Here is a 25,674-nt window from a genome sequence, read left to right as displayed (position 1 = left end):
TTTGGGGGGCAGGGGGCAGTTTCCAAACACACCCTGTTTAACCCCGTCAAGGGACACCCCCGGGCAGTGGTGCCAACATCCCACCACCGGCAGGCCCTCCGCCTCCTGGACTGGCACCGTTGGCTCCCGTTGACCCTTCGAGGCCCGTTGCCCCTGGTCTGGTAACGGCGCCGATCACCTCCAGCCAATCCATGGTTCCTCCCACGCCAGACACTGCCTTTTCCAGTCAACTCCGGGTAAGGGTCAACTACGATACCGGCAACTACTTTACTCTTATCGTTCACTTTGACAAGCTCAACTACGTGAACCTGATTGACCGCATCGATCACCGGCTCAGCAAGTTCACCAACAGCAGCATCTCTAAGGGAGAGCTGAGGTTGCGATATCGGGATGAAGATGGCGACTTTGTGACCATTGAAAGCGATGAGGACATCCAAATCGCCATTTCCGAGTGGCAAGAGGGCATGCGCGGTTCTCAAGGCATGGATGAGATTGAACTTTTCTGTGTCGGTGAGATGTAAACCACCAGTCAAACTATTCTCTTCTCCTTTGCCTGACACGCACAAGGATGGAGCAATTCGCTCTTAACCACTCTCTCACGCAGCTTACCACACTATACATCTCGACCTGGGACGACACCCATACACAGTGCCTTCCTAGGGCTCTTTCCTTTGTCCCGTTCTCAAAGCACGCACATCGCATTATCTCATACCCTCCTTCCTATCATCAGTCTTTTTTTGTTTTCTTCGTTTTATTCCAATCTTTGCGCGGGATTTTCATCAAACTCATAGAGGAGCGATCGGTTGAATATTTTTTTATGTCTGGTTGCTTTTTTGAATGGGGTTGGAGACGGAGAAGAGGAGAGGAGCGTGGTTACAGCAAGAGGGGGAGGAGGATGAACACTTCAGCGTCGACAGTATACCACATCACCAGCAACGCCAGCACACCACATCACAACACCAAGACACTGCTGCTTGACGGCCGACAGGATCATCATTCCACCGCAGCACCACAGCCAAAACCATGGCACAGCTTACCTTGACAACACCAACGAAGATGGACACCATAACACCACATTATCAACACAAACCACATCCCATACTGTGTCATTCTTTTTCAGGAGGAGACCTTTGCTGAGGTGGAGCGTGTTCGAGGCTTTTTGGGAGGGGGGCTTGGTTTAGCTGAGGGGGTTTCTCCTTGTTTTTATTTTCTTGGAGATCCAAAACAGACGTTCATTTTTTTTTCTTTTCGTTTTCTTTATCTTTATTTGTGGGGTTAGGGAGGTATGGTTGACGCGGTGGCTATGGTTATTTGTTGTGGTAGTTGAGAAGTTATAAGTGATGATGAGGTAATATTAAGGGGGGAGGAACAGTGGAGGGTGTTGGGAGGGGTGTTGATGATGATGATGTTGTTGTCATTGTTGAATGTCGCTAGACTCTTTTCTTTTGGTCTTTTTTTTTATATCTTGCGTTCGTACTTTGTTCGTACCATGAATACCCAGTTATTTTTTGTTGTTTTTTGCAGCGTTGGTTTTGCTGTGGTGTGTTGTTGGGGGCTGAAGACGCTTCTTATGTAATCATGATGATGTGAGGATGATGATGTATGAGTGGATGGGTGACACTCCTTTGCGGAAGCGTGTTTGGTGGGGAGCGGGGGGGTATTGACACTCATTTTTACCTTGATTCTGGGGGGGGAATATTTCTGTGGTAGTTTGTAGTGTTGTTCTTTTGGAGATGGGTACCTATTGGAATTTTGGAAGACGTTGGTTTGATCGAGGGGTACCTACCTAGATATACAATTTTGTCAGTCTTGATATATACAGATGATAAAGGTTTTGATTTGGGTTGTGCTATCTAGGTGTTACACATGCTTGTGATTTATCAGCGTGAAGTCTGTACCGGGTTTTACTTGGAATGGCAAGTTGGTATTCCCTGTGAGTTGGGGGTTATGAGTCTTTGATGGGGAATGTTTTAGGATGAGAGTAAGGTAAATCAAGGTTTTTGTGGAAGCGGAATTGGTTCGGTAGGATACGTGTGTTTTTCATTTCTTACAACACAGACTTTGGTCGGTAAGCATTTGCCTCCTTTTTTCCAGGGTTCGACATTCGTTTACTCTGATGGCTGTGTTATTCAGGTTGTTCCACTTGTTATTTTGAAGACGACGCAGATAGCCATGGCATAGCTCTTTGGCTTTGGGATTTGAGATTTCTCCGGCAGCCCTCAGAATGTTATTCGCACTTTTCTGGTGGAGAGTGAGCTTTGGATAGATGCTACTAGAGCTGTCGGATGGTCAAGTGCTGGACCAAGGCTAACTGGCCGTCTCAACAAGTCTGTCCGTGGTGGTGTAGGGTATTTACGTATATTTTTCATATTGTACATTTTATATACAAGCCCATCATCTTCATGACGGCGGGTATTTGTCAAAGCCTGTTACAGCCAAAAAAGCACTAACGCCGCTCCCCAATGCAATTTGCTCGGCCCGTTTTGTTTATACCAACGTTCCCCTGCTCCGCTGCCCAGCTCCGTAAGTCGTGGCTTCCGTCATGCGCTTCCTCCACGTCGAGATGGCCGTCCATTTCCCGGCGCAACACAGGCTCTCCCTTTCACCAGAAACCCCTCGTACGGCTGTCAACACCCAGGGCTTCGCCGTTGTTCCACGGCGTGTTGTTCAAGGAGGTGGCAATCAATCCCGTCTAGTTCATCCTCATCTCCTTCTCCCTGTTCCTTCCTTTTTCATAACAACCCGTTTATTTGTTCTTGGACGCTTGCTTGATAAGCTTCGAGGACAGTCTCTGGAGATGGTAGTTGATGGTGTTGCTTGGCTTCGGAGGGGGCTTGGGAGCGTCCATGCAGGCGCGGAGGGCGTCTTCGACTGTGTTGCATGCTCTGCCAGTGTGGCCAGCGGAAGCCCAGCACGCTGTTTCTGAGTTAGCTCCTGTGGACCTTGTCGGAAAACAGAGCAGACCTACCGAGGACAGAGGACATGATGGTGAGGCAGGGGTTTTGCTCGCGCTTGTTTGGGTTGCGGACCCGAAGCCTCGGGAGGGGGGGAAGACGGATTGGGTTCTTGGACATGGTTATGATTGCTGTCACTCGGGATTAGAGGGGCGGGACGAAATGGCGTGTTATGGCAACAGCAATTGCGTCGCAAGGTGAGGTGGGCTGTCGTCGGCTTCAAGGTTCCTCGAAATGTTGCGCCGATTAGGACCCACCATTATTGAACGATACAGAGAGATTAGGAGCTCACGTGCTGATAAGACCGAAATGTGCAAGGATGGAAGGCGGTGTGGAGCGTGGGGTGTTGAGCACTCGGAGCGCTAGGACCATCTGGGAAGTCTTCCAAGAGAGCGGTGCTCGATGATTGGCTGGAAATTCAAGATGTAAACAAATGCCCGTTTCCTTCAAAGTTCAAACCCATGTCCACTTTGAAATTCATTGGGAACCGGGGGATCAACCGACACGCGCTGGCGAGCTTCGCGGTTTCTTTTCTGCAGCTTTCACCACAACGCGTCATTGGTGCTCGAGCGACACTTATTTACGACATGAAGCAGCAGTAGCAGGCATTGAATCATCACTTTTCGTCCTGTTTTAACTTTGCATTTGCGCGCCAAAAGAATAACCTTCAGTTTTTCACGAGATCCACCACAGCGACTTTGGGTTCAAGATGCTCGGTTTCGCAGGTGGCTTGGAACGGGCCGCCGCCGCCGCGCAAACTGATGATGTCTTGCATTTTACAGAGCAGTATGTCTTTCGACTTTTCTCCTTTGGAGTTTTGGGGAACATTCCAGCTGACAGTGTGTTTACGTTCCAGACCCCGAGTCACAGCCAATGCCTTCCTCCCACCAAGGATTCCAGCCCCAAAACCATGGCAGCGCGTTGCGGTCGACCCCGCGGCAGGCCATAGACAGCGAAAGATTTGGAAACGCGTCCCCGGTTCGAGTGGGTCGAATCCTGCGCGCGATGCCTATCTACGCGACATGGCCGAGCTTGAGGATGCGCGGGGCCAGAACCCGCGAAAGCGCGTGAGGGGGAGTGCTCATGTTCCGGTCTACGGTGATGCGAAATGGACCAACCGGCCGAGGAACGCACGCCTTATTGGAAGTGTGGACTTGGGCGAGGCGAGAGGTACGCTCATCTTGCATCGTGTTGTGCTTGAGGGGAGGGACTAACATTGTCGACAGCGTTCGTGAACAAAGTTAACGAGGAAGCCAAGAACTTGGAGACGAGCTTCACCACCAAGGACGCGACATTCCCGGATAACCAACTGAGCTGGGTACCAAGAAAGCGACATAACTCCCGTTGGCCAATTCCACCAAACATGGACCGGACTACCGACTTCGAGATACCATCTGCTCCTCAGGCCGCCGAGCCAACGATCCAGATCGACGACAAGGCTTCACTGAACAGATCAACGCGCAGACTCAGTAGACGCTTTACTCTCCTTCCAGACGGAGACGAATCACCAAGGAAATTGCTGATGCCTAGGCTCTCCCCCACCAAGAAACCGGTGTCTGCCCTGTCGCCTGTCAAGAAGGTGCCCGCAATTACGATGTTGTCGCCCATCAAGGTGTCCGACTCACCGCTCAGGGCCTTCAGAATCCACGCAACTCCAACAAAGGTGGTGTTGGAATCGCCCAAGATGAGCCCGCCAGAGAAATCCCCCTCGAAACCCTCACCTGCTACCTCGACCCCTGGAGCGATGCTGCCACCAGCAACAACGACCCCAAGAGCCATTGCTTCACAGCTGCAACATACCGACAGTCCTGTTCCCCTCATCTTTGACCAACCGACATCAGATAGCGTTGCGGAACCTCAACACGAAGCTCGTCGACGCATTTCTCTTGCAGCTGCTCGTAGAACTGAACGCAAATCTCTTGGCATCTCCCGTCTGGACGCTGTGCGCAATAGTCCAAATCGACGACATAGCTTCAACAACCTTGACGCCTTGATTGCCGAAGGAATGGATAGTGGTAAGGGGCGCCGCAGTACGCTAGGCGGAGGGTTTCTGTCTTCGAAGGAGGATGTTATCGAGATTGATGCCAAGACCAACTTGGACATTTTTGGTCAACCATCCAAGGCTGTTGCCTCGACCCCCAGGCGATTCGCCTTTGGTGTCGATAAACTCGATGAAACTCCTCAACCATCTGCACCTCTGGATGGTTTCTTCAGTCCTCTTATGACTGACATCTCAGGCATGACAGAAAGCGCACCAGCCAAGGATGCCAGCCCGCAGCAACAGCCAGAACAGGCAGCAGCTAGCCCTGCTCCATGTGCGACCGATGCAGGGGACGAGCCATCAGTTCTCGAGGATTCTACCCCGCTCCCGGCCTCTATCGAAGAGTCACCGGTCGAGGAACACCAGCCAGCCGAGGTTGAAAAGTCGCCAGCCCCTGAGGAGCAACCCACGGAGGTGGAAGAGGTGTCCGCGCTTGTCGAGGAAGAGCAAGTCGCAGAGATCGAGGAGTCACCGGTTTATGAACACCAGGCTGCCGAAGGCGACATTTCTTTCACCCCTTACGAACCCGAAGGTCTGTCAACCATTTACGAGGAGTCCACTATCATTGAGTCTCCGAGGAAATCTCCCAGAAAATCCCCCGTCAAGGCCGTTTCTGCTGTCGAGGTCCAAGACACATCCATGGTCATCGAAGAACATGAGGCCATCTCTTTCATCGAGCCAGGCGTTGTTCTCAAGGCTACTGAGGAATCTTCCATTGAGAAGAACGACATGCCTGCCGCTCCCTCAACCCCTCGCAGCACCAGGGTGGCCCCTGGTAGTCCCTCAACGCCTCTCCAGAACCACGATCTTGATGCTGTTCTCCAGTTGAGCATCAAGCGAAGTATCAAGCGCAGCGCCAGAAAAGACGAGGTTCCCCGTTTCAACCAGTTGGATGGTTCACCTTCCATACCAGGCGCCCATGAGGATAGCTTTGCCTCGATGGATGATACATGCGAGCTCTCCGACCTCAGCATTTGCAGTGTCGACATCTCTACCGAACATCTCGTCACCACCACGACTACCTCGCCCCCAATTGCCTCGCCACAACAGCAGCCTACCGATTCGCCTGTTGCCAGTCCCTCTCAACCAGAGACCGAGGCCAATGCGAAGGATGAAGAGGTATCCTTGCCAGAGACCGCCCCTTTTCCTGTGGCCCTCTCATTTGAGAGCGATGCGGACACGGTTGTCGACCCTGTCGCTGAAGATACCGTAGACGAGAAGGAACCCGTTGAGGTTGAGAAGACAAGCTCTCCCACTCCCGAATGCGATGCTCCCTTGTCTCGCCAGGTAGCCGAGGACGAGGCTATTGTATCCCAGGCCAAAGTCTTGGCGCCTGGCACACCCCCTCAGGCCACGCCCATCGCACAAAGCGAGGAGACAGGGAAGGTCTCAACACCCGAACAAAGGACTGAAGACAATGTCGACGCATCTGAGGCCTCAGGTTTTACGCCAATTCATGGCCGTCAATCCTCGCCAACTGAGCTTGTGCAACCTGCTGTGACAACACTTGCTGATGAACTCGAGGCTGAGTCGGACGACCTGGATGAAGATGAAGTAGTCGAACAAGATGTAGTTGATGAAGCATGCGATGAGCTTACCATGGCAGTGGATGACGATTTCACCTCGGTGCCGCCCCCTCAACCAGAGAACGATACGATTCAATTGCAGGCGAGGCACGACGACTCGGAGGCGGAATTGCTGCGGAAGTTTGTGACGCGGGTGACTGCTGATAAGAACGCAAAGGCCGCCGCCGCTGCCGCTGCAGCAGCCTCGATAGCGCAAAACTCCCGTCTCAAGCGTCGGTCTGGGTCAATGAGCACCATCACCTCCTCTACCGGTTCGCCCATGCTCAATGCAGAGGCCGATGCGCCCGCGGATAGGAAGCCCTTGGGTGAGAAGAGCCCCAACAGCCCCAGCCCTGTTAAGAAGAGAAAGCTCGAAGATTTGAAGGACAGCCAAGCTAAGGATATGGTCGTCCCGCAAGATGCCCCGGATAGTCCCAGTCAGGCGCCTCCTCCCAAGCGCCGGCGCAAGCGCGTCCTCGGTTCCTCGGAAAACACCCTCGACAGAAGCACTCCCGTTGCTCCCCCACCACCGGATGATGAAGCTCCCCGGAGGTCTACCCGTGCCCGGAGCACTCGAACTCTCCGGCCCACAGCACCTTCGGCAAACTCGATTGCTTTGTCGTTGATTCCGGTGCGGCTGCCTGGAATGGGAGCCATGGATGACAGCACCATGGATACCACCCTTAACATGGCCAGGCAGCGCAACGAGGAGAAGGACTTGGCTACCATGACGAGGGTCAACACTCGCAAGAACAAGGGCCAAGCTGTCCACCCTGCTGTGATTCTGGCGAGGCATGCTGAGGACTCTTCGTGGAAAGTCAACGAGGCCAAGGCCGAGCCCAAGGAGCCGCGCACCAACCCAGATCGGACGGTCAAGAACGTCAGGTGGGCTGAGGAACTGGCTAGTTACCAGGGCGAGTCCCCAGTCCTACCGGCTGCCGACGCGAACGATGTCAAGGATGTTCCTGTCGTCAAGACCACCACAACGACCAACTTCATGATGTCACGGGCCATGGAGGATGATGATGATATGGATGAGCTCGCTATTCCTACCATCACCGAGGTGCCGCTTCCTCCTACTGTATCAAAGGCTGCGTCAGTGGCAGAGAACAAGCCTGAGCCTCCGAAAACCAGGACAAGGAAGGTTGTTGCCGCTACGGCATCCACATCAACTGCTGCTGTTCCCAAGGCTGCTGCTCCCAAGGCTGCTGCTCCTAAGTCTGTTGCCACTAAGGTTGATGCCCCTAAGACTGCTGCTGCTAAGGCTGCCGCGCCTGTCGCTGCCGCCTCCACAAGACGCAGCACTAGATCTACCAGACTGCAGACGCCGACTCCTATGAAGAAGGTTGTCTCTGCTGAGAGCACCACGGCTCCCAAGCGGGCTATCCCTTCAAGGGCGAAGACTGCTTTGCCCAAGCCTGCTGCTTCGACAGCTGCTACCAAGGCCACTGCGGCCGCGCCTGCCGAGCCTGCCACTGCTTCGGCTTCGGGCATCAAGAAGGCCGCTGGGAGGCCGACGAGACGGACTGACGTTGCCAAGTTGGGGATGACCACTGTTAACGGGACGCCTGCCCCCAAGAGGAGGGGGAGACCTGCGGCTTCTTCATCTTGAGTTGGTTTTACTAGCATTTGGATTCAGTTTGGCATGGGTTGGGATTGATGATGGATGACACTGCATAGATGGGATGGATGAATGGTTGGGATTGTTGATGGATATAGGCATTGTTGTCTTGTTGTGGTTACTTGCTTATCCTCTTTTTCTTCCTCGGGAAAGCGAATACCCCGTTGTTTGGCTTGGTTTGGTGTGGCCTGTCTAGGAGATACCTTTGTTGGGTTAGGGAGGGTGGTATTATATTTGGGATTATGTAGGTATATTGTGCATTGAGATGGATGGTATGTGGGATGGTGGATAGGTATGTTATGGATTACAATTGAGGAGTATTTGTGATTGTTTGTGTTTTTCTCGATTTGGTCTTCCAAGGTTTCCTGATCTTTTGTGTTTACGCAGCACCACGCCTCGTTTTGTCCGAATAGCTTGAAGCATGCAAGGAGGGAACATTTGTGTTTACTTGCCCCTGAACAAGTTGTCTCTCACGGTCAATATCTCCGAGAGCTCGCTCAGTCAGCAACAGGGAGAAATGCTTCTCTTTTTCGCTTCTGCACGGCACAGACCATCAACACCAGCAGGCTGTACAATGCTCGTTTTAGGATGCGCTATCGACTTTCTACGGGGCGGCTCAGCTGTTTATGCCAGGGGGTCCCCAGTCTTTTGGTTGGCTGGAAGGGCCTGGATTGGCATCCAGCAAAGAGCCATCACCGATCAGCATTGAATACGCGGAGAGTATCCAAAATAATTTCCCGCGACATGGTCCAGGCAGATCTTTCTATCGTTGGGGTTTAAGGATGGGAAAAACAACGACGAGCTGGTCGTCTGACCTCTGTCTTCCTTACTCCTCTTCAAGGACCGAATTTCGTTGATATTTTTTCCCTTCCAGCTCAGGCATCGTTACACTCTTTTTGCTTTACTCAAGATGCCTGTCGCAACAGTCTCCATTAACCCCTTTAATCCGGCATGCTTAGATACAAGCTGTCTGAACCAGGTTGTTGGCCTCTCTGGCAATGACGCGGCCGTGCAGTTCTCGTCTTGTGTGGCCCAGTTCGGGTCGCCTGTCGTGTCGACTGTGTAGGTTCATGTTTTATATATAGCGGGTTTGGTGCAGTTGCTGAGCTCAATTTAAACAGAACGCCCACCGAGACGGTCTTTGCCACTGCTACCACGACTGTTGAATACATCGATGTCATCGTGTCGTTTACCACCGCCACGTCAACGTTAGAGGAGACCTTGACCTCGTATGATAGTCTTGTCCAGACGGCAACCGAGTACACCACTACAAATGTCGTTACCGTTTCGACCACCGTCACTGCCAGCCCTGCCCCACCCGTTGGCAAGAAAATGCGCAAACGCAGGGGGTGCACGAGAAAGTCGTCGTCGTCAACTGTGAGCCAAGTCGAGACCGTCACGACGACTGAGCCGTCAACTACCGAGACTGAGACCATCATCTCGACATTGCTGGCGGCTTCCGTCTCCTCAGACGAAGCCGAATACTCCTCCGCCTGCTCCTGCATCGGCGCCGTAGGCGACATCACCGAGACGGTCACCGCCACCGCCGACATCTCCACCTCGACCCTCTACGAAACAGTCAGCAGCGCCACCCCCTCCGTTTCGGAATCAGTGATCAACGTCGTCGTCACCACCGTGCTCGTCAAGCCCGCAACCGTAACCACCACCACAACCGTCAGCACCAACCTCCAAACCACAACAACAGTAACAAACATCATCCAGCCAACCCAGCAGAGCAAGCTCGTCCTGAACAACGGCCCCCGTCAGGGGAGATACCTCACCATCGTCAATGGCTATTTGCAGTACGACATCAACAATGTTGGCGCGGCAGTGGCGGCGGACTTTGGGTTTACGTCCAGCGGACAGCCTTGGTTGGTTTCCAACCCGGATATTAAGCTGTATTCCACCCAGACCAGCGCGCAGGTTGGCGTGTTGTATATGGAGACGGACGCGCAGGCTGCGAGTAAGGGGGATCCGATTGTGACGTGCAATGTGGATGGGAATGGGATCATGAGCTGCGGGATTCCTGAGAGGGGGTTTGGGGTGGTTTTTAGCTGTGGTGCTTATTTGTATGTTGCTAGACCGACTTGGTCGCAGTCGGGGTGTACGGCGGTTACATTTAGGATTGTATAAGATGGGATTGTGTGGTGGGGGTTTATATAGGTGGGTGTAGTCGTGTGCTGGATAATGGAGCGTGGTTTCCACCAAAGGTTGTTCGCAAAAGGAGGTGTGCTGAGTGCCTTATACCCCTTAAGCATTATCCGACCTCCACCACCCACAAAATGCGCTTTCCGTTCAACTATTCCGCCTCCTACGCCTCCTCAGACAAGGAACCCTAACCTGGGTATCACCCCATAACACATATAAGATAAGTTGCTGGAGTTGAGTCGGGAAGGTGCGACTTGGGTTTGTGTGTATCAAGAGTTACCGTTTGGAAGTCAGGATTTGGCGTGGACCAATCATGAAGATGGTATCGTTCATCATCATGAGTCCCAATCAAGGCTTGAGATGCACGAACACGACACAGGCCACCTGAGCCACACAGGGTGAGATAAGCGTACCGAAGAGCGCCTATCTCGTATTCAACTTTTAGCACTTTTCATTGTTGAGCTTTTCCAGTGTTTGTTGTGGTGCGTGGCGGCCACCGGCCAACTCAAAAAGCCCATTTAAGCCCCGGTTCAGTCATCAGTCATCAAACACATTGAGGCCTGCAGCATCTACCCGTTTCTCCAATGAAGATTCGTTAGACATGCAGACATTCCGTTTGCTGTTCGCCCAATTTTCCCCACACACACTTATGACGGCCAAATGAAAAGGTGAAAACTCTTCCTTGACAAGTTGACCTCATCCTCTTCTTGGAGATCCCCACGCCGCGACCCCGTTCTTGCCGACAACCATAACACACTACCGACCTTTGGCGTAATGGATCTGTCTGGTCTCGACCCTGAGACCTTGCGTCTCATGGTGCAGATGCAACTCGACGACCTTCATGCTCTTGGAGAAACGGCCAGCCAAAAAGGCAAGGGCCACGCGGGAGAAAAACCCGACTTCGCCCTCGCCATCGAAGGATACCGCGATGAATTACTGCGCACTTCCCAGCTCCTAGCCGACGAAGCCATAAGCAAGAGCATTACGCAAGCAGTGAGACAAGACGCCGCTGTGATCCGAGCTCTGGAAGCAGAAGAGCAGCGAGCCGCCAGTGACAGGGAGATGGCATTTCAGTTGTCTGGAATGAAAAATCCGTACAGCAGCACAATTCCACGGCCAGCAACGCCTGCCCTCGACGGCGAAACGCTTGGAAGGCTGGAACAGCTTTGGATATCTCCGGATCGTGCTGGCACGAGTGGACATGCGGAATCATCTGCCTGGGCTTCGAGCAGGAAACAGGAAGTGTCAGGAGAGAACAACAAGAAGAAGGAATGTGTTGCGTGCAATGACGCCTTCTTCTCCTTCGACATGGTTAACAGCAACGGGTGCGGACACGATTACTGCCGCGGTTGTATAAAGACCCTATTTCAGTCTTCAATTTTGGACGAGTCGCTCTTTCCGCCTCGCTGCTGCGGAAATCAACTCCTTCTGGACAGCTGCCGACACCTCCTCCCGTCAGCGCTCGTTGGACAGTTTCGGACCAAGAAGATTGAGCTCGAGACGCCAAACCGAACTTACTGTCACCTACCAACCTGCTCAACCTTTGTCCCACCGCAGGCTATCAAGGGAAACATTGCAACATGCCAACGGTGCAGCGCCAGAACCTGTGGCGTGTGCAAGAGGGCGGCTCATGCAAACAGTGACTGCCCAGAGGACCCTGCCACGCAAGAGCTCATCAGTCTCGCGGCGGCTGAGGGATGGCAGAAATGTCGGTCTTGCTTGAGATTTGTCGAGCTCGGTCACGGATGCTACCACATTAGTGAGTTTTTCTCCCAAAATTGGATTCCTGTAGTCTTTCGTGAGGGACTTGAACTGACTGCGACTTTGATATTCCAAAGCTTGCCGCTGCGGTGCGCAGTTTTGCTACGTTTGCGGAGAGCCCTGGAAAAACTGCAGTTGTCCTCAGTGGGAGGAAAACCGCCTCCTTGATCGGGCAAACGTTATTGTGGGTCGCAACGCCGGAGCCGCCCGGCTTCCAGACTGGCAGCGAGCCAACCTAGTCGAGCAAGAGAGGCAGAACCAGATTATCAACCACGAGTGTCGACACGAGAGATGGAAGTCACGCCGAGGCCCTCAGGAGTGCGACGAGTGCCACGATGAGCTTCCGGATTTCATCTATGAGTGTCGGCAGTGCAGGATCATGGCTTGCCGACGATGCCGGTTCAATCGTTTGTGAGAGGTCAAGGCGAGAGTCTAGACTTTGCTGTAGGGTCGGATGGGCAAGTAGAACCAATGTGCAGGCCCTTGTCGAGTTCATGAAGCATCCTTCAAACACCATTTCACAAAGGCCACCTGAATCAAGACCTTCAATCTCAATTCTACTGTGTGAACACAGTGTTTAACAGCCGTACAGGTGATTATTGCGGGAGGCCAAGATTGACGGGCCCATCAAAATTCTTGCTGGTATTGTTGGAGCGAAAGCTCCGTAAAGTCATGGTGAAAAGCATGGCTGGAGGTTACTCCACTTACTGTAACTAAATGCTCGTAATGTAGGATCCTTAGCAACTAAGAGTTCTGTGGATGTTCATTGGCCCATTCTTATATTTAGAGTATTTCCTCCTTTCTCGGAGATATAGGTGGAGGACCACGAGGGCAGGAGCGAAGCCCCTGCCTTCTGTGGGCAACCACAGTCAAGGTATCTTGTATTTAAACTAATGTCGAGACAGACCAGTGAATCGCTGGGGGGGAAATGAAAATAGCACTCAATCACCAACGTGACAGGTAGAAAGATTAGGCATATAAAGATTGACATTGCTATAGACGGAGCAAAAGCTACCTAGCGGACGAGTATGGGCGCGGGAACAACCCTTAACAAAGCCACGAGCAGAGGCGTTGAATAGGGGTAGAGGCAAATGTGATGACACCAGAACGTCCTTATATCCTGTGAACCGAGCCAAAGAAAACAACCATGAACCTAAGAGCAAACTAAACGAGCGAACGAAGAAAAGATCCTTCATGACAAACACAGGTGGACCAAAACTTCGAGGTTTCGTTTCGAGCGGATGAGTACCACATTGGCCTAGGCCCCACGGCCGCAAATTTGGCATTGACGGTCTCGTAACCGGTCTGAGCCCCGGTGTTTCCTTGTGGCCATCTCACCCGCCACCCCGACTTATACCGACCACAGATTGAAGTAATGTGGGCGTAATCCCTGGTGAGGTCGTCTCGGGTGCAGAGCCAAGCATTGCTGCCGTAGTTGCAGATGTAGGCGACTGTTGATCCAGACTTGGAGTAGAAGTTCAGGCCGCTGTTGAAGGCGCCCGGCTTGCACTGATCTTTGAGAGCCCCCACGGCTTTGTCGGTCGAGCCGGGGTCCAGGATCTGCTGGGAGCTTCCGCAGAAGGTGGCGTCCGACTGGCGAGAGACGATGCGGGACGGAGGTTTGGTGAGCTCCTCGTGTGCGTTGCGAGCGGTGAGTTGGGCAAACTCTTCCTCGCTCAGGGCTCGAGCGAGAAGGGTGTGGGTCTCGGTGCCGTTTTCGGCGCAGCTGACGCCGTAGACACCGTCCGGCTGATCGCTAGGGACGGTGAAGCCAGACACCATGGCGGCGAAGAGGATGAGATATGTAGAAGGATGTATGGTTTCGGTGAGGAATGAGACCTGGAGAGGATCAGGTTTCTGGGGCGGACGGCGGGAACGCAGCTGAGGAGTTGAAGATGAGCCAAGATGCTTCAGAAGCTTGACTGTTGTTGTTGTGGCTGCTGGAGGTTCTCTGATGGTTTGAGATGGGAAGAGTGGCCCCCTTTCATACTCAATCTCGGAGACATCTCTCGGGTCTGATCAAGTCGCAGGAGTGTCTGCAAGGACGATACCCTTACATCTCACAAACATCTCAGGAACATCCCTCAGGGATTTTCTTCATCTGATTTTACACTGCAAAGACCAACTACCTGTGACCCTGACCAACAACACTACCAACACCACTTACACAAATACCATGCACTTGATGAGAGCTAGGTATATACAAACTCACTAGACAGCCAAAAGTCAGAAGGGTCCCCATCAAGGACCTTGAGGCCACTGAAGATTATTCGCTGTATTGAACTGCTGTTCCAAACCCTGACTTTACAGCCCTTCTCACACTTTAAACTCAGCGTCGAGACACAAGTCCATATATAGCAGGGTACGAGCGTGTCTCCATAAAGAATAAATATAATCCACCGGTTCTTTCAATTTTGGTATTCTCTGCCAATCGCATTTCGGCATGTGTAACACGGCGTGGGATTGGAGCGCAAGTGGGAGAAAGCCACAGTAGCAGTCAAATCTGGCCCCCAACTTTGCTTTCCCGGAGCCGAGTTTAGAGCGTTGTACCTAGCACAAGGACCTGGCGTGTCAGCAATAGGAAAACGATATGAGACATGAGGCGAGCAATACCCAAGGTAGGCAGTTGTATGTCAGCGTCAGGTCACCACTACAACGCCAATATCCATACAAAACTCGTGGCGTGTGCGACTCCAGTTGCCACGGCCTCCGTCTCTGATGGAAGGTGGCCCATGACGACGGGAAATAAGCAGGGAGTTAAAAGTTTAAACCCGTCATACTATCGGAGTTTCTCCTGATGGTATTACAATGCTGTTGGCGGGCTGGAGTTCAATATTCAAGCGCGCTGAACTTGTGTTCGTGCTGATGGTTACACAGGCTTGAACCGGACCATCTTGATGCGAATAAAGGACGGTGTAGATGTGAGGTTCGTGTTATTGGGCCGGCCTTTTGAGATGTGGTGATGATCTCTGCTATATGCAGAGCCAAACACCAACCGAGGAGCGTTGAAGATAGGCTAAACTCGGCGACAGGTTGACGCGACAGGAGCCGCGCCGCACCACCCACTGGGACAGCGGCAATACCCGCCAGATTTGTTTGGAGCTGTTCTACTTTGTTGCACTTCGCTCTGTTTACAAGGCTGCAAGTAAGGAGTCTTACAGTTAAGGATCATGCCAAGTAGGAACCATAGCATACCAGTCATTTCTTTCTATGCCGAAAAGAAAGTCAAACACACAGACTACTGCCTTGACACAATAACAGGGGCAATTGTTCCACAATCAGGCACCAGCCAGCCGGATAACACCTTGCGCTGTAATTCATTCTCATCATATCCGCACCCTCAACTCATACACCTCCTCGTCAACATCACCCTCAACGATCACAGGCTACCTACTGAGTTTTCTCATCCAGCGCGCCTACTTCCAACGAGCTCCTTCAAAATGACAGACGCAACCACCGCAACCTACACCCCCCTCCCAACCCCAACCTCAATCCGCATCCTCGTCCTCGCCCCCGCCCTTCCCTCCTCCCCCGAAATCAACTGCTACCTCCTCCCTTCCGACCTAAACTCCGACCACAACCTCTTCCCAGAAACCAGCCCCCGCCCAATCAAATCCCTCTCAGTCATGTACACAAGCCCCCCCCTCCCCGGAAAACCCAACGAGTTCATCGTCTGGACCGACACCACCCCAACTCAACCCAGAAAAATGCACCCCTTCCAGCGGTACTCCGCCCTCTCCTACGTCTGGGGTGACCCGTCAGACCCAGTCTACATAAATCTAGACGGGAGACAAGTCCCAATCACGAGGAACTTATACGCTGCTTTGAGGGCGGTGAGGAAGTTGCAAGCGGGGAAAAGGTTGTGGGTTGACGCGTTGTGTATTGACCAAAGTGATTGCGAGGAGAAGAGGGTGCAGATTGGGTTGATGAGGAGGGTTTATGAGCAGGCGAAGAGGGTGGTTGCGTTTGTGCCGCTAGAAAAGGGGGATGGGGGGAGGGTGGTGGAGTTGGTGGGGAGGGTTTGCAGGGCGGAGAGGTTGTTGAGGGCGGAGATGGAGGGGGGGGATAGTCAGTATGATGAGGATGATGAGGATGACGAGGATGGTGAGGATGGTGAGGATGGCGAGGACCATACTTTTAAGGTCGTTCCCCAAACAGACGACCTGGAACTGCAACTCCAACAACTCGGCCTTGCCGACCCAGGCCCTACCAAGTTCCTTGAAAAATTTGGACTGCCGACCGTCGATAGTCCTCTCTGGGTGTCATGGCGCCGGTTTTTTGCATCTCCGTACTTTCAGAGGATTTGGATTCTGCAAGAGTTCCTCTCCGCCAAGAAGGTCAGGTTCCATTTTGGGGATGCGCGTTTGGATGCAAGTGCTGTTATCGTTGCATGCTACGCTATCAAGGAGTATAGCGAAGTTGACAATCGCGCATACATGCAGCGTCGAGGGGAGGAATTGGCTGACAGTGGTCAGCCCCACAGAGGGCTGAAGCGGGCCTGGCTGATGTTTGAGAAGAGGGTGATATGGAAGAAGTGCCCGGCTGCTTTGGCCGAGCTCATCGTTCTGGCCGGCCAATTCTTCATGGCGACAGATCTCCGCGATAAGGTGTATGCGTTGATCGGATTGGCAAAAGATGGGCAAGAGTATATGGGACATGTTAGCTACGAGCCGAGTGAGACCCATATCAAGGTCTTCACGAGGTTTGCCCGCTTGTTGATTGAGAATGGGTACGCTGAAGAACTGCTTCGCTGCTCTGGGATATCTGGTTCTGCGGACCGGGATCCTGAATTGCCCACATGGGTTCCGGTGAGAGACATCATATATATCTTGCATATTGTGCTTTGCTGGGTTGAAGCTGACCACAATCCAACAGAACTGGGCCGACACATCGCCTTCAGTTAACCCAGGAGCACGCATGGTCTTCACAGCTCAAGCAGGACCTGCAAGAACAGCCAGTATGCGTGTCCTCGACGATACCAAACTCTGTGCACGAGGTGTTGTAGTGGATACGATCAAAGCAACCAGCAAGCGAATGTTTCCAGTTTCCCCTTCACAGGACTGGATGGACTGGATTGTCGCTACTGTCAAGGCAACCATTATGATTAGGGATACTTTGCCAGAAGTAAATCCAATGGAAATAATTTTTGAGCTGTTCATTTGGAAAAGGTCGCTGGCTTTCGACACGGACGACTTGCCGCGTCTGAAGAAGGGCTTCGAGGCGTTCCTCGGCCAACTCTCTTCCCTCTCCAGAGCGTTGCCCATGAGGGATAAGCTGAAGGGAGGAGAGACAGTTATTATGCCGCGTCTGGAGCCGCTTCGGGCATTCTTCTTCTTCAAGGACAGATCGAACAGGGCGACAGCGGGGACGCGGTTTTGCATAACTGAAGAAAGGTTTTGTGGGGTAGCCCCCGAGAAGGTTATTGTTGGTGATCAAGTGGTCGTGCTGGATGGCAATGCTACTGCGTTGATCGTCCGGGACAGTGGGAAAGGCGATGGAAGTTATGTGCTAGTTGGGGGCGCATATTTTCATGGGCTTGGCGAGCTTGACAGACTAAGCACTGAGCCATCGCGAGATATCGTCCTAGTCTAGCTGATAATCGGTCCTGGATCTTCATGATTGCTCCTTGGCCACCTCTCGCGCACCACCTGGAGGCGAAGGCTTAGCAGTAGGGGGTGGCAGGACATACGGTACACATTCCCCCGCGATCGAACCCTTTGCATAGTCGTAGTATGACTCCTTCTCTAGCTCCAACTTGCGAACTCCCGCCTCCTCAAGCCATCGCTTCAGCGTTCGGACACACCTCAGTTCAATCCTCTTGAAGTAAATGCCAACAGTTTCGCGCTCCCAACGCTTCGCCTCAGCCTCATCAGCCTCGAGCTCTCGCTGTCCCTTCTTGACTTGCACACCCATGGACAGACCTGCTAGCTGTTTTTGGTTCAGGCAGAACGCTACTGTCAATGTGACGCATTCAATGATACGGAAGGGCATGTACAGAATCCTGGACTTGGATTTGAAAAGGATTCCGGCCGGGTAAACATGGATGTTGCCTAAGGTAGTTCTGTCAGTCATATCACTCGTCGTCTGACACAACAAGAAATCATCATACCACAGGGCTTCCCCTTTAGCTCCGGAGCAGAACTCAACGTAGCCTGAACATCCGCCCTCAAAGACTTGGTAAACTCATCAATCAAGTCCACCTTCTGCACCCTCTTCCGGTACGGCTCCAAGGCCTCATTCAGCGCCTCCCCCAGAACATCCACACACAACAAAGCATTGAGCACCTTCTTATCTTTACTCGCCTCCTCAACAGTCTTCGCCGCCCTCCCACCTAGCCTCAAGTTGGCCTTCTCCCTCCCCATCAAGTTGCCCGTCCAACTAAACGAGACAATCTCGGGAAGAGACCACCTTAATGGCTGTGCCCCAACCGCCTGCGATGGAACGATGAGAATATTCCATGCTTCTCTCTGTATGGCTTTACCACGTGTGATGATGATGTCCTCTGTGCACCTCGTCAACATCTCACCAAACAAGACAAACGGCATAGTGAAAAGAACATACCAACATGCCTCAGCGGAAACAAAAATACATCCTGCGCCTGTCCCAACTCCCCCATCATCTCTTCCTCTCCAGGCCGGACCCCCTCCGGCAAGGCCCTCAGCCTAACCGCACCACCAAGCGGTTGGTCAGGTGCCGCAGCGATAATCTCGACCATCATCTGCCCTTGGATGGGTGCTTGCGAGGCAACATATCCCGTTGTTCCCAACAACAGCTCACCAGATGTTATCCCCTTGAACTCGGACAGGGGAGCACCCTGAAAATACTGCCTCTGCCATTCTCTCGAGAGATCGCCAGGTGTTTTGGCGCGTTTGGGGGTTGCTTTTGGTTGCGTGGAGGAAGGAGGTGTCTTTCTTTTTGTGTTGGTTGACTCGGTTTCTGCTGGCTTTGGGTCTGGTTCTGGTTCCGCGGTGGTGGGGGCGACGGTGGGTGCTGTTGGTGCTGTTGGTGCTGTTGGTGGTGGTGGTGGTGGTGCTGCAGGTGCTGCAGGATCTGCTGCTGGTGTAACCGCAGGAGGGGTTGCATTCGGCTCCGACTTCAGCTCACATTTCGGCTCCCAGGCCGGCGTTTCATCAACGGGATTGATAAGATTAGCGATATTCATTGTCTCTGTTCTTTGGGCATGATTCCGAAACATTCAAGAGTGGAACTCACGACGCGCTCAAAACGCGTCTTCCACTTCTCTCCGCTAGCGTCAACTCCACCGCTCGTGAGGCAGGGGTCAGAGAGCTTCATCACAAATAACCCCAACCCTCAACTTGAACACCTCCACCTCTACCCTCCCCGCGTTCTTGATATTCCATACTTGAGTTTCTCACCGCTCGCTGGCACTTCCACGAGGCCCTCAACAATCTTGATCTTGAACTGCAAGGCTTTGAGAAGACTGTAAATGACCCTGAGGGTGGGTGTTTCGACACCTGCCTTTTCGGCTTCGCGGACTGGCTCTCCGATGATGTTCTCCACCTCAATGTGCTTGCCTTTGTCAATATCTTGCAACATGCTCGGTCGGAAGAAGGCCTTGTAGTTGTCCTGGCGTATGACTGTCTCGATTAGGTCATCCGTGAGGTGAACCCCAGATACTTGCCGGGCAGTGGCTTGGATTTCCTTCATGGCCGGCCGCACCAAGTCGTCGATGATGAACTCTGAGGCACGCATGCGGGATGTGTCCATGCCCAGGATGGCAGCAATTGTGTTGTAAGAGGCGTTGTAAAGCAGCTTCCTCCATCTTGCCTTTTCCACGCTACGTTCATAGATGCAGGTCACGTTCGGACATGATCCATAAATTTCTTGAAAATTCATGGCCGCATCCTCGGATAGCTTGCATGGGATATTGTCATTGCGGAAAGGGCTGATGATGAGTTCGTCGTGGTTGACATGGTTAATTGTGCCTGGGGGGCTCTCGATGGCACCGATGTAAGGGACTCCAGATATGACCGGGTTGTAGGGAAAAGCGTCGACAATAGGGCGCTCGATGTTGAGACCGTTCTGGAGGAGGACAATTGCTGTCGTGTCTGATATGACATCGCGGTCGATGAGAGAGGCTACGCCGGGTGTGAAATCGGCAAGGTTCTTGGTAGCGACGACGATGAAGTCGTATGGCTGAGAGGCATTATCGCTGCAATGTCTCTCATCTTTGGCGTTTCGGACTGCGTTTGCTGGTTAGCAAGGCTCTGCATGTTCCGTGGGGGCCATGCAACTCACTGTGAGTAGGACTCCAGCTTATGTCAAGGCCGTGGTCGATGGAGTTGATCTTGAATCCCGATTCCGTGACGGCCTTAAAGTTGGAACGCAAGACTGTCGTCACCTCTGCCATGCCGCCCTTTTCGAGTGCGTATGCTGCCATTGTTCCCACGCCGCCAGATCCAAAGACGAGGACCCTCGCCTTACGGCCTTTGATTGGTATAAAGCTCATTCTGCGACAAAGTTGAAGGTGGAAGATGGGGTGGTTTGATGCTTTGGAGTGCTTGTTGGCAAACGAGAGAGGAGAGGGAGAGGTAAAGAGACGTGGAAATCCCTTTTGCTGTTGCAATTAGCGCCTGTTTGCCGGATGCTCTTTCCATCCCAGCAACCAGGCACCTGGCACTCAGAGAGAGTCCGACATGGCAGTTGCTGATGGCCCGGATAGGTGTGTGCGTTGCTCTTGCTGACCCCCACGCACGCGTTTGCCGGGACCAAAGCCGTTACCTCCTCCGAGACCCCCGAGAGCCATTCAGAGGCCAGCATGTTTGACCGGTTCTCACTGGACCGGGGCGACACATGTGCCTATGGGGCACGGCGCATCCCACGAGCTGGCCACCTGAAGCGGCAGCCGACCCGACCGCCTGGAACCACTCAACTTTCGTCTGCCTTATCGTTGCTAGCAGCATGCTCCCGATGTCGACCGTAAATCCAATTTCGCCTCTTCTTCTTATCAAAGGCAAACCGTGTTTTCCGTGATCGACGACAAGCACAACAGGTTACACCAATGCAGGTCTACCCCGATATTTCTTGCTATCGGGACCACAACGATAGGGAATCTCCGCGGGGGTCGGCATGTTTGTCATGGTCTGATTCAGACATCCAACTTCGCGGTGAGCAAGGTGAGACGCACTCTTGGCCATGTGTGGCATTCCACCAGGGCCAATGATGTGCTCTCGCCGACCACCTCTACCACAAGACTGGTCAATACTTGAATATCTATATGTGTCAAAGCTTTCTGTGTTCCTGCACTAGGCTGTACGTGTTTGATGCTTCCAGAAGATCCACGTCGCCTAGCATTGATTATGGATGCTGATGTTTTTCAGGATACAGAATCCTAACCTGGTTTGGCCTTTCAAACCTCGAACGCAGTCATTCTATTTCTATCAGCCAGGCCGACCATACCACTGACCGAATCCTTTAGTACTCAACAAGACAACAGCTAGCGGACGCCTCCCACTACACTTGAACTCCTGAGCATTCCAATTTCTCGACATCTCGACGTCAGCGGAATGAATGAGTCTCGACAAGAAATTACTCATCAGAATGGCCATGCCAAAGCTGACTATGTCTTGGCAGAATGTGTGCCGGCAGATAGGTGGATGAATCTGGGGACAAAATGAAATCCCGAACCTGGCTGGCTGGGGACCGCGGAGGGGACGTCTCCGATAGGGCAAGATGATCAACCAAGGCCAGCTGGTGACGAGATGTCATCCAGTAATTTTGCTGAGCTTGCAATCGAAGATGACGACCCTATATTGCTATATTGGCCAAGCAGGCTAGGAGATGTCCATGACCAGATGCGTCTTCAAAGCTTCAGCACCGGCTTACCCTGGGCAAGGGAGCGCTGGATGCTAAAGGGGTATTTAAAACCCCTCTGATCTCGCAAACATACTCTCGCCAGTCCAGCCCAAGAACTAGGAGACTATTTCTGCATCAGTCGTTGCCGTGATGAAGCTCATCTCTGTTGTTGCTCTGGCCTCCTTGGCCAAGGCTCATAGCATCTTCCAGGTACGGACGATCACACCATTTCCCCAAATCCCTTTCTCCGTCGCCTTGACTGACTGATCTCCACTTTTCAACAACAGAAAGTCTCCGTCAACGGCGTCGAACACCCGCAACTCCACGGTCTCCGCGCTCCCTCTCAGCCCAACCCCGTCACCAACGTCAACGACGCCCAGCTAGCCTGTGGTATCCGAGGCACGCAGTCCAACCAAGTAATCTCTGTCAAGGCCGGTGACAGAATTGGCGCGTGGTGGGGCCATGTCATCGGTGGTGCTCAATGGCCCAACGATCCTGATCACCCCATTGCCTCCTCCCACAAAGGGCCCATCTCAACCTACATGGCCAAGGTCGACAACGCGGCCACAGCATCTCCCAACAACCTCAAGTGGTTCAAGATTTCTGAGGAGGGCCTCAACACTCAGACTGGAAAATGGGGCGTGGACACCATGATCGCCAACAAGGGCTGGTCCTACGCCACGATCCCTACCTGCCTGGCACCGGGCCACTATCTACTGCGGCAGGAGCTGTTGGCCTTGCACTCTGCGTACAGCAACATGGGGGCTCAGTTTTATCAATCATGTGCTCAGCTCAGTGTGTCGGGCAGCGGGAGTCATGTCCCGAGTGAGACTGTTAGTATTCCGGGTGCGTACAAGCAGAATGATCCGGGGATTTTGCTGCAGATTTGGGTGGCTAGTGTGCCGGATAATGGGAGGAAGCCGTATCCTATTCCTGGACCGAGGCCGATGACCTGCCCTGCTTAACGTGTAGGAGGTTTTGGAAAAGGTCTGTTGTTGAGGTTGGCAACGCGGACCGACAGCCAGCAGAGCTATCACATCACAGTTTGCCATATTACTTTGCTATTTCTACAGTAGCCCCTTATCAACATCACGACAGGGTGCTACTCTCCGCGTTGTACAGCATTCTTGGCAAGCAGAATGGATCACGGATGTCTTCTTTCCTTTCAAAGCTTCATGCTTCGATATGGCACAGCTTTTGCTCAGCACAATTCTGTTGGCGGTGTGATCTCCACCACCCGACCTTCAACGATTTATTTCTACAGGCTTCAAATCATTGTTACCTACTTAGATATCATTCTATTTATTTTCGTTATCATGATCTCTCTCAACACCCAGATTATATGCTTGAAGATCGGCAAGGCTGCCTTTAAAGAAGGTAGCAGCTCTCAGGGGGAAAAGGAATCCACGCCGTTCGGTACCAACGCCCTCAATCTCCAAGCTCCCGCAGCGGGATCCTTCACTGTGACAGAGGGCTATATGAAGCCGGTCACCTCAACATGGCCCGCGCGGGGGAAACGTGCCGATGCTTTTGATTTGAGATACGCGCGGTCGCTACAGGAGCCGGGTAGATGCATATGCGAAAATAGGGCGGGTTGGCCCGCTCAAAAGTGGCGGCAAGCGAGCATCAGGGTATCAAGCAAGGTTGATGTGATCAATTGGGAGGGTCTTGACAATCTGGACCGAGGATGATGGGGATCGTGGGATGCAGCTTTTAGGAACTGTATCCTGGAATGAAACTGGAGGGCTGGCACCTTCCTTATATGCCGCCCATTATGTGAAAGAGATCGTAATATGGAACGGTTGAGAGCTTGGGGTAGGTTCTTGTGGGACGCAAGCTTGCAGACTGCGGAGATGGAGCGCGGTTTTGGACCCCGAGGCTCAGTGGCCTCTTTCACGGAGACTGCGGGCGCAGGTCTTTGCTATTGTTGGTGATCTCGGGCACTGAGACAGTCACATACTAAACTGCATACACACGGCACTGACCTACCTAAGGTGTACAATTCAAGGACGACATCTCCAACCTTGATCTCGACACGATAATCGATGGGCACATCACCAATTTCATCGACCGAATTGCCCCAACTTGAAACGTCTTCATCTTCCCTCTTCACAGTGCACATTTTGTTTCCTGCAGGTACGCGGCGGCGATGCACAGGCTCGCGTGCTGTTGTGGGCGGCACAGCAGACCATCGCAGGGATAAAGGTGTGGAAGATTGACGGACAAGCTCATTCGGCTGATCTGGTTGCTCCTAAATATGGCTCTTTTCACCTGGGTTATGGAGATTACTCCGACCATCATATGCCATCAATTAAGCTTCTTACTGATTTGCGTCAAACCCTGGTTAACTCCGATGTCATGTTCTTCCGGAGACACGGACGAGTCTAAACGGCAGCCTGCCCGGCTTTCAGAGCTGAGATTCTGTGCCACGGAGGCGAAAGCTCTTGGGGCCAACAGCTCGGAGTGTCTGGGTTTCTGTACGAAGTGGACATGATTCGAGGTGAAGTGCTCAGGTGTTGCGTGTGTAAGGTGGCACAAGAGACGATCACTTCCCCCTATGCTACCTTTTCCTCTCGAGGGTCTTTGGGGTCGATTACATGATTACCTAGGTACCCTTGAGCGGAATAAGGCAAACATGGTAACCTCTTTTTAATAACGATCCTTGTTGGTTCTGGCCGTGGATTGTGATTAGACTTGCAGATTGGCCACTGCAAGGGTTTCCTGATTTTCTCGTGGCATTCTTGTCCGTGTAGAGTAGCCGTGCCGCAACAAAACACATCTTGCACAACATTGAAACATCGAAACATTGAAACACCCACACTTTAGCCCTCACAACTTGGTGTCTGTGTGCACTGGCCAGTACGATGACTGCGCCGTTGCAATCCTCTCCGCCGCCACCCTTCGCCCACCCCAGAAATCCTTCCGTAAATAACTCATTTCAATCTCTGTATTCCCACCGCGATTGTCTTTTCCATTTTTCATTTTTTGTTTTGTTTTTGAGTTGCTGACTTCTGAATACTCGACTGCAAGCGAAGAAAAAAGGTGGATCTACATGAGACGACTGGAATCGACTGTGACCAGCAACCAGCACGTCGATGACAACAAAAACAACCAAAATGTCATCGCATAAACCGATATGGCTGGCCAATACACTAGCCCTGCTGCTGGTCAGCGGCCGCATTGATGGAGTGCGAGCGCAGGAACCAACATGCTACGACACGTGGGGAAACAGAGACACGAACCAAGTGCCGTGTTATGGGCCAGGATCAACACCAGATACGAAAACGACAACCCACTGCTGCAACAAGAACGACTACTGCTTATCCAACGGACTATGTATGAGCCCACAAGCCAACAACCTCATGACACAGCAAGGCTGCACAGATAAAGACTGGAACGACTCATCATGCAACCGGCTCTGCCAACCAGAAAAACGTGACCCCTCCCCCCCTCTGTCTCAACTACTAGCACAATCTCACTAACATCACCACAGGAAACAACCTCCTCCCATCAATACCCCTAATCCCCTGCCCCTCAACCCTCAACTCCTCCTCCGGCCTCCAGTTCTGCTGCGGCAACACCCCCTCCGAAGCAGTCACATGCTGTTCATCATCATCATCCAGCTCCCCCTTCCCCATCCGCCCCGGCGCCCTCCTCCTCCCCTCATCACCCTCCCCCTCCGACACCACCTCCACCTCGTCAGAAACCCTCAAAATAGGCCTCGGCATCGGCCTCGGAATCGGCATCCCCGCTAATAGCGTGGTCCTA

At 52.7% G+C, this 25,674-nt stretch overlaps 10 protein-coding genes across 10 annotated transcripts in view; 6 read left to right on the top strand and 4 right to left on the bottom strand.

Moving 5' to 3' along the window:
* PODANS_5_10060 (uncharacterized protein) overlaps positions 1-521 on the top strand; it is a gene marked incomplete at both ends in the record, with an annotated part of 2,780 nt that extends 2,259 nt beyond the window's left edge. Inside the window, one exon of the mRNA XM_001904799.1 lies at positions 42-521. Within this exon, the coding sequence (XP_001904834.1) occupies positions 42-521 (480 nt within the window). The remainder of the gene's footprint in view (positions 1-41) is intronic.
* A 2,225-nt stretch (positions 522-2,746) lies between these two features.
* PODANS_5_10050 (uncharacterized protein) lies at positions 2,747-3,074 on the bottom strand (the record flags this gene model as incomplete). The annotated part of the gene is made up of 2 exons (XM_001904798.1): positions 2,747-2,916; positions 2,969-3,074. The coding sequence occupies 2 exons, from the start codon at positions 3,072-3,074 to the stop codon at positions 2,747-2,749; spliced, it is 276 nt and encodes a 91-aa protein (XP_001904833.1).
* Positions 3,075-3,718: 644 nt separating this feature from the next.
* PODANS_5_10040 (uncharacterized protein) lies at positions 3,719-8,172 on the top strand (the record flags this gene model as incomplete). The annotated part of the gene is made up of 2 exons (XM_001904797.1): positions 3,719-4,052; positions 4,157-8,172. 2 exons carry the CDS (start codon positions 3,719-3,721, stop codon positions 8,170-8,172), a joined length of 4,350 nt encoding a protein of 1,449 aa, XP_001904832.1.
* Positions 8,173-9,091: 919 nt separating this feature from the next.
* On the top strand, positions 9,092-10,314 carry PODANS_5_10035 (uncharacterized protein; the record flags this gene model as incomplete). The annotated part of the gene is made up of 2 exons (XM_001904796.1): positions 9,092-9,243; positions 9,303-10,314. 2 exons carry the CDS (start codon positions 9,092-9,094, stop codon positions 10,312-10,314), a joined length of 1,164 nt encoding a protein of 387 aa, XP_001904831.1.
* A 789-nt stretch (positions 10,315-11,103) lies between these two features.
* Positions 11,104-12,505, top strand: PODANS_5_10030 (uncharacterized protein; the record flags this gene model as incomplete). Its single annotated transcript, XM_001904795.1, has 2 exons — positions 11,104-12,088; positions 12,168-12,505. 2 exons carry the CDS (start codon positions 11,104-11,106, stop codon positions 12,503-12,505), a joined length of 1,323 nt encoding a protein of 440 aa, XP_001904830.1.
* A 749-nt stretch (positions 12,506-13,254) lies between these two features.
* PODANS_5_10020 (uncharacterized protein) lies at positions 13,255-13,872 on the bottom strand (the record flags this gene model as incomplete). Its single annotated transcript, XM_001904794.1, has 1 exon — positions 13,255-13,872. One exon carries the CDS (start codon positions 13,870-13,872, stop codon positions 13,255-13,257), a length of 618 nt encoding a protein of 205 aa, XP_001904829.1.
* A 1,388-nt stretch (positions 13,873-15,260) lies between these two features.
* Positions 15,261-16,994, top strand: PODANS_5_10010 (uncharacterized protein; the record flags this gene model as incomplete). Its single annotated transcript, XM_001904793.1, has 1 exon — positions 15,261-16,994. The coding sequence occupies one exon, from the start codon at positions 15,261-15,263 to the stop codon at positions 16,992-16,994; it is 1,734 nt and encodes a 577-aa protein (XP_001904828.1).
* A 554-nt stretch (positions 16,995-17,548) lies between these two features.
* PODANS_5_10000 (uncharacterized protein) lies at positions 17,549-18,635 on the bottom strand (the record flags this gene model as incomplete). Its single annotated transcript, XM_001904792.1, has 3 exons — positions 17,549-17,678; positions 17,780-18,140; positions 18,200-18,635. The coding sequence occupies 3 exons, from the start codon at positions 18,633-18,635 to the stop codon at positions 17,549-17,551; spliced, it is 927 nt and encodes a 308-aa protein (XP_001904827.1).
* A 787-nt stretch (positions 18,636-19,422) lies between these two features.
* Positions 19,423-20,560, bottom strand: PODANS_5_9990 (uncharacterized protein; the record flags this gene model as incomplete). The annotated part of the gene is made up of 2 exons (XM_001904791.1): positions 19,423-20,279; positions 20,350-20,560. The coding sequence occupies 2 exons, from the start codon at positions 20,558-20,560 to the stop codon at positions 19,423-19,425; spliced, it is 1,068 nt and encodes a 355-aa protein (XP_001904826.1).
* Positions 20,561-22,193: 1,633 nt separating this feature from the next.
* PODANS_5_9980 (uncharacterized protein) lies at positions 22,194-22,871 on the top strand (the record flags this gene model as incomplete). The annotated part of the gene is made up of 1 exon (XM_001904790.1): positions 22,194-22,871. A coding segment is annotated over one exon (678 nt), but the record flags the coding sequence as incomplete, so codon positions are not given.
* Positions 22,872-25,674: the final 2,803 nt, after the last annotated feature.

The sequence above is a fragment of the Podospora anserina genome, chromosome 5 (assembly GCF_000226545.1).
Source record: "Podospora anserina S mat+ genomic DNA chromosome 5, supercontig 9".
NCBI classification, from domain to species: domain Eukaryota; kingdom Fungi; phylum Ascomycota; class Sordariomycetes; order Sordariales; family Podosporaceae; genus Podospora; species Podospora anserina.
Note: the sequence above shows the minus strand (reverse complement) of the source record. Positions and strands in the feature narration are given on the sequence as shown.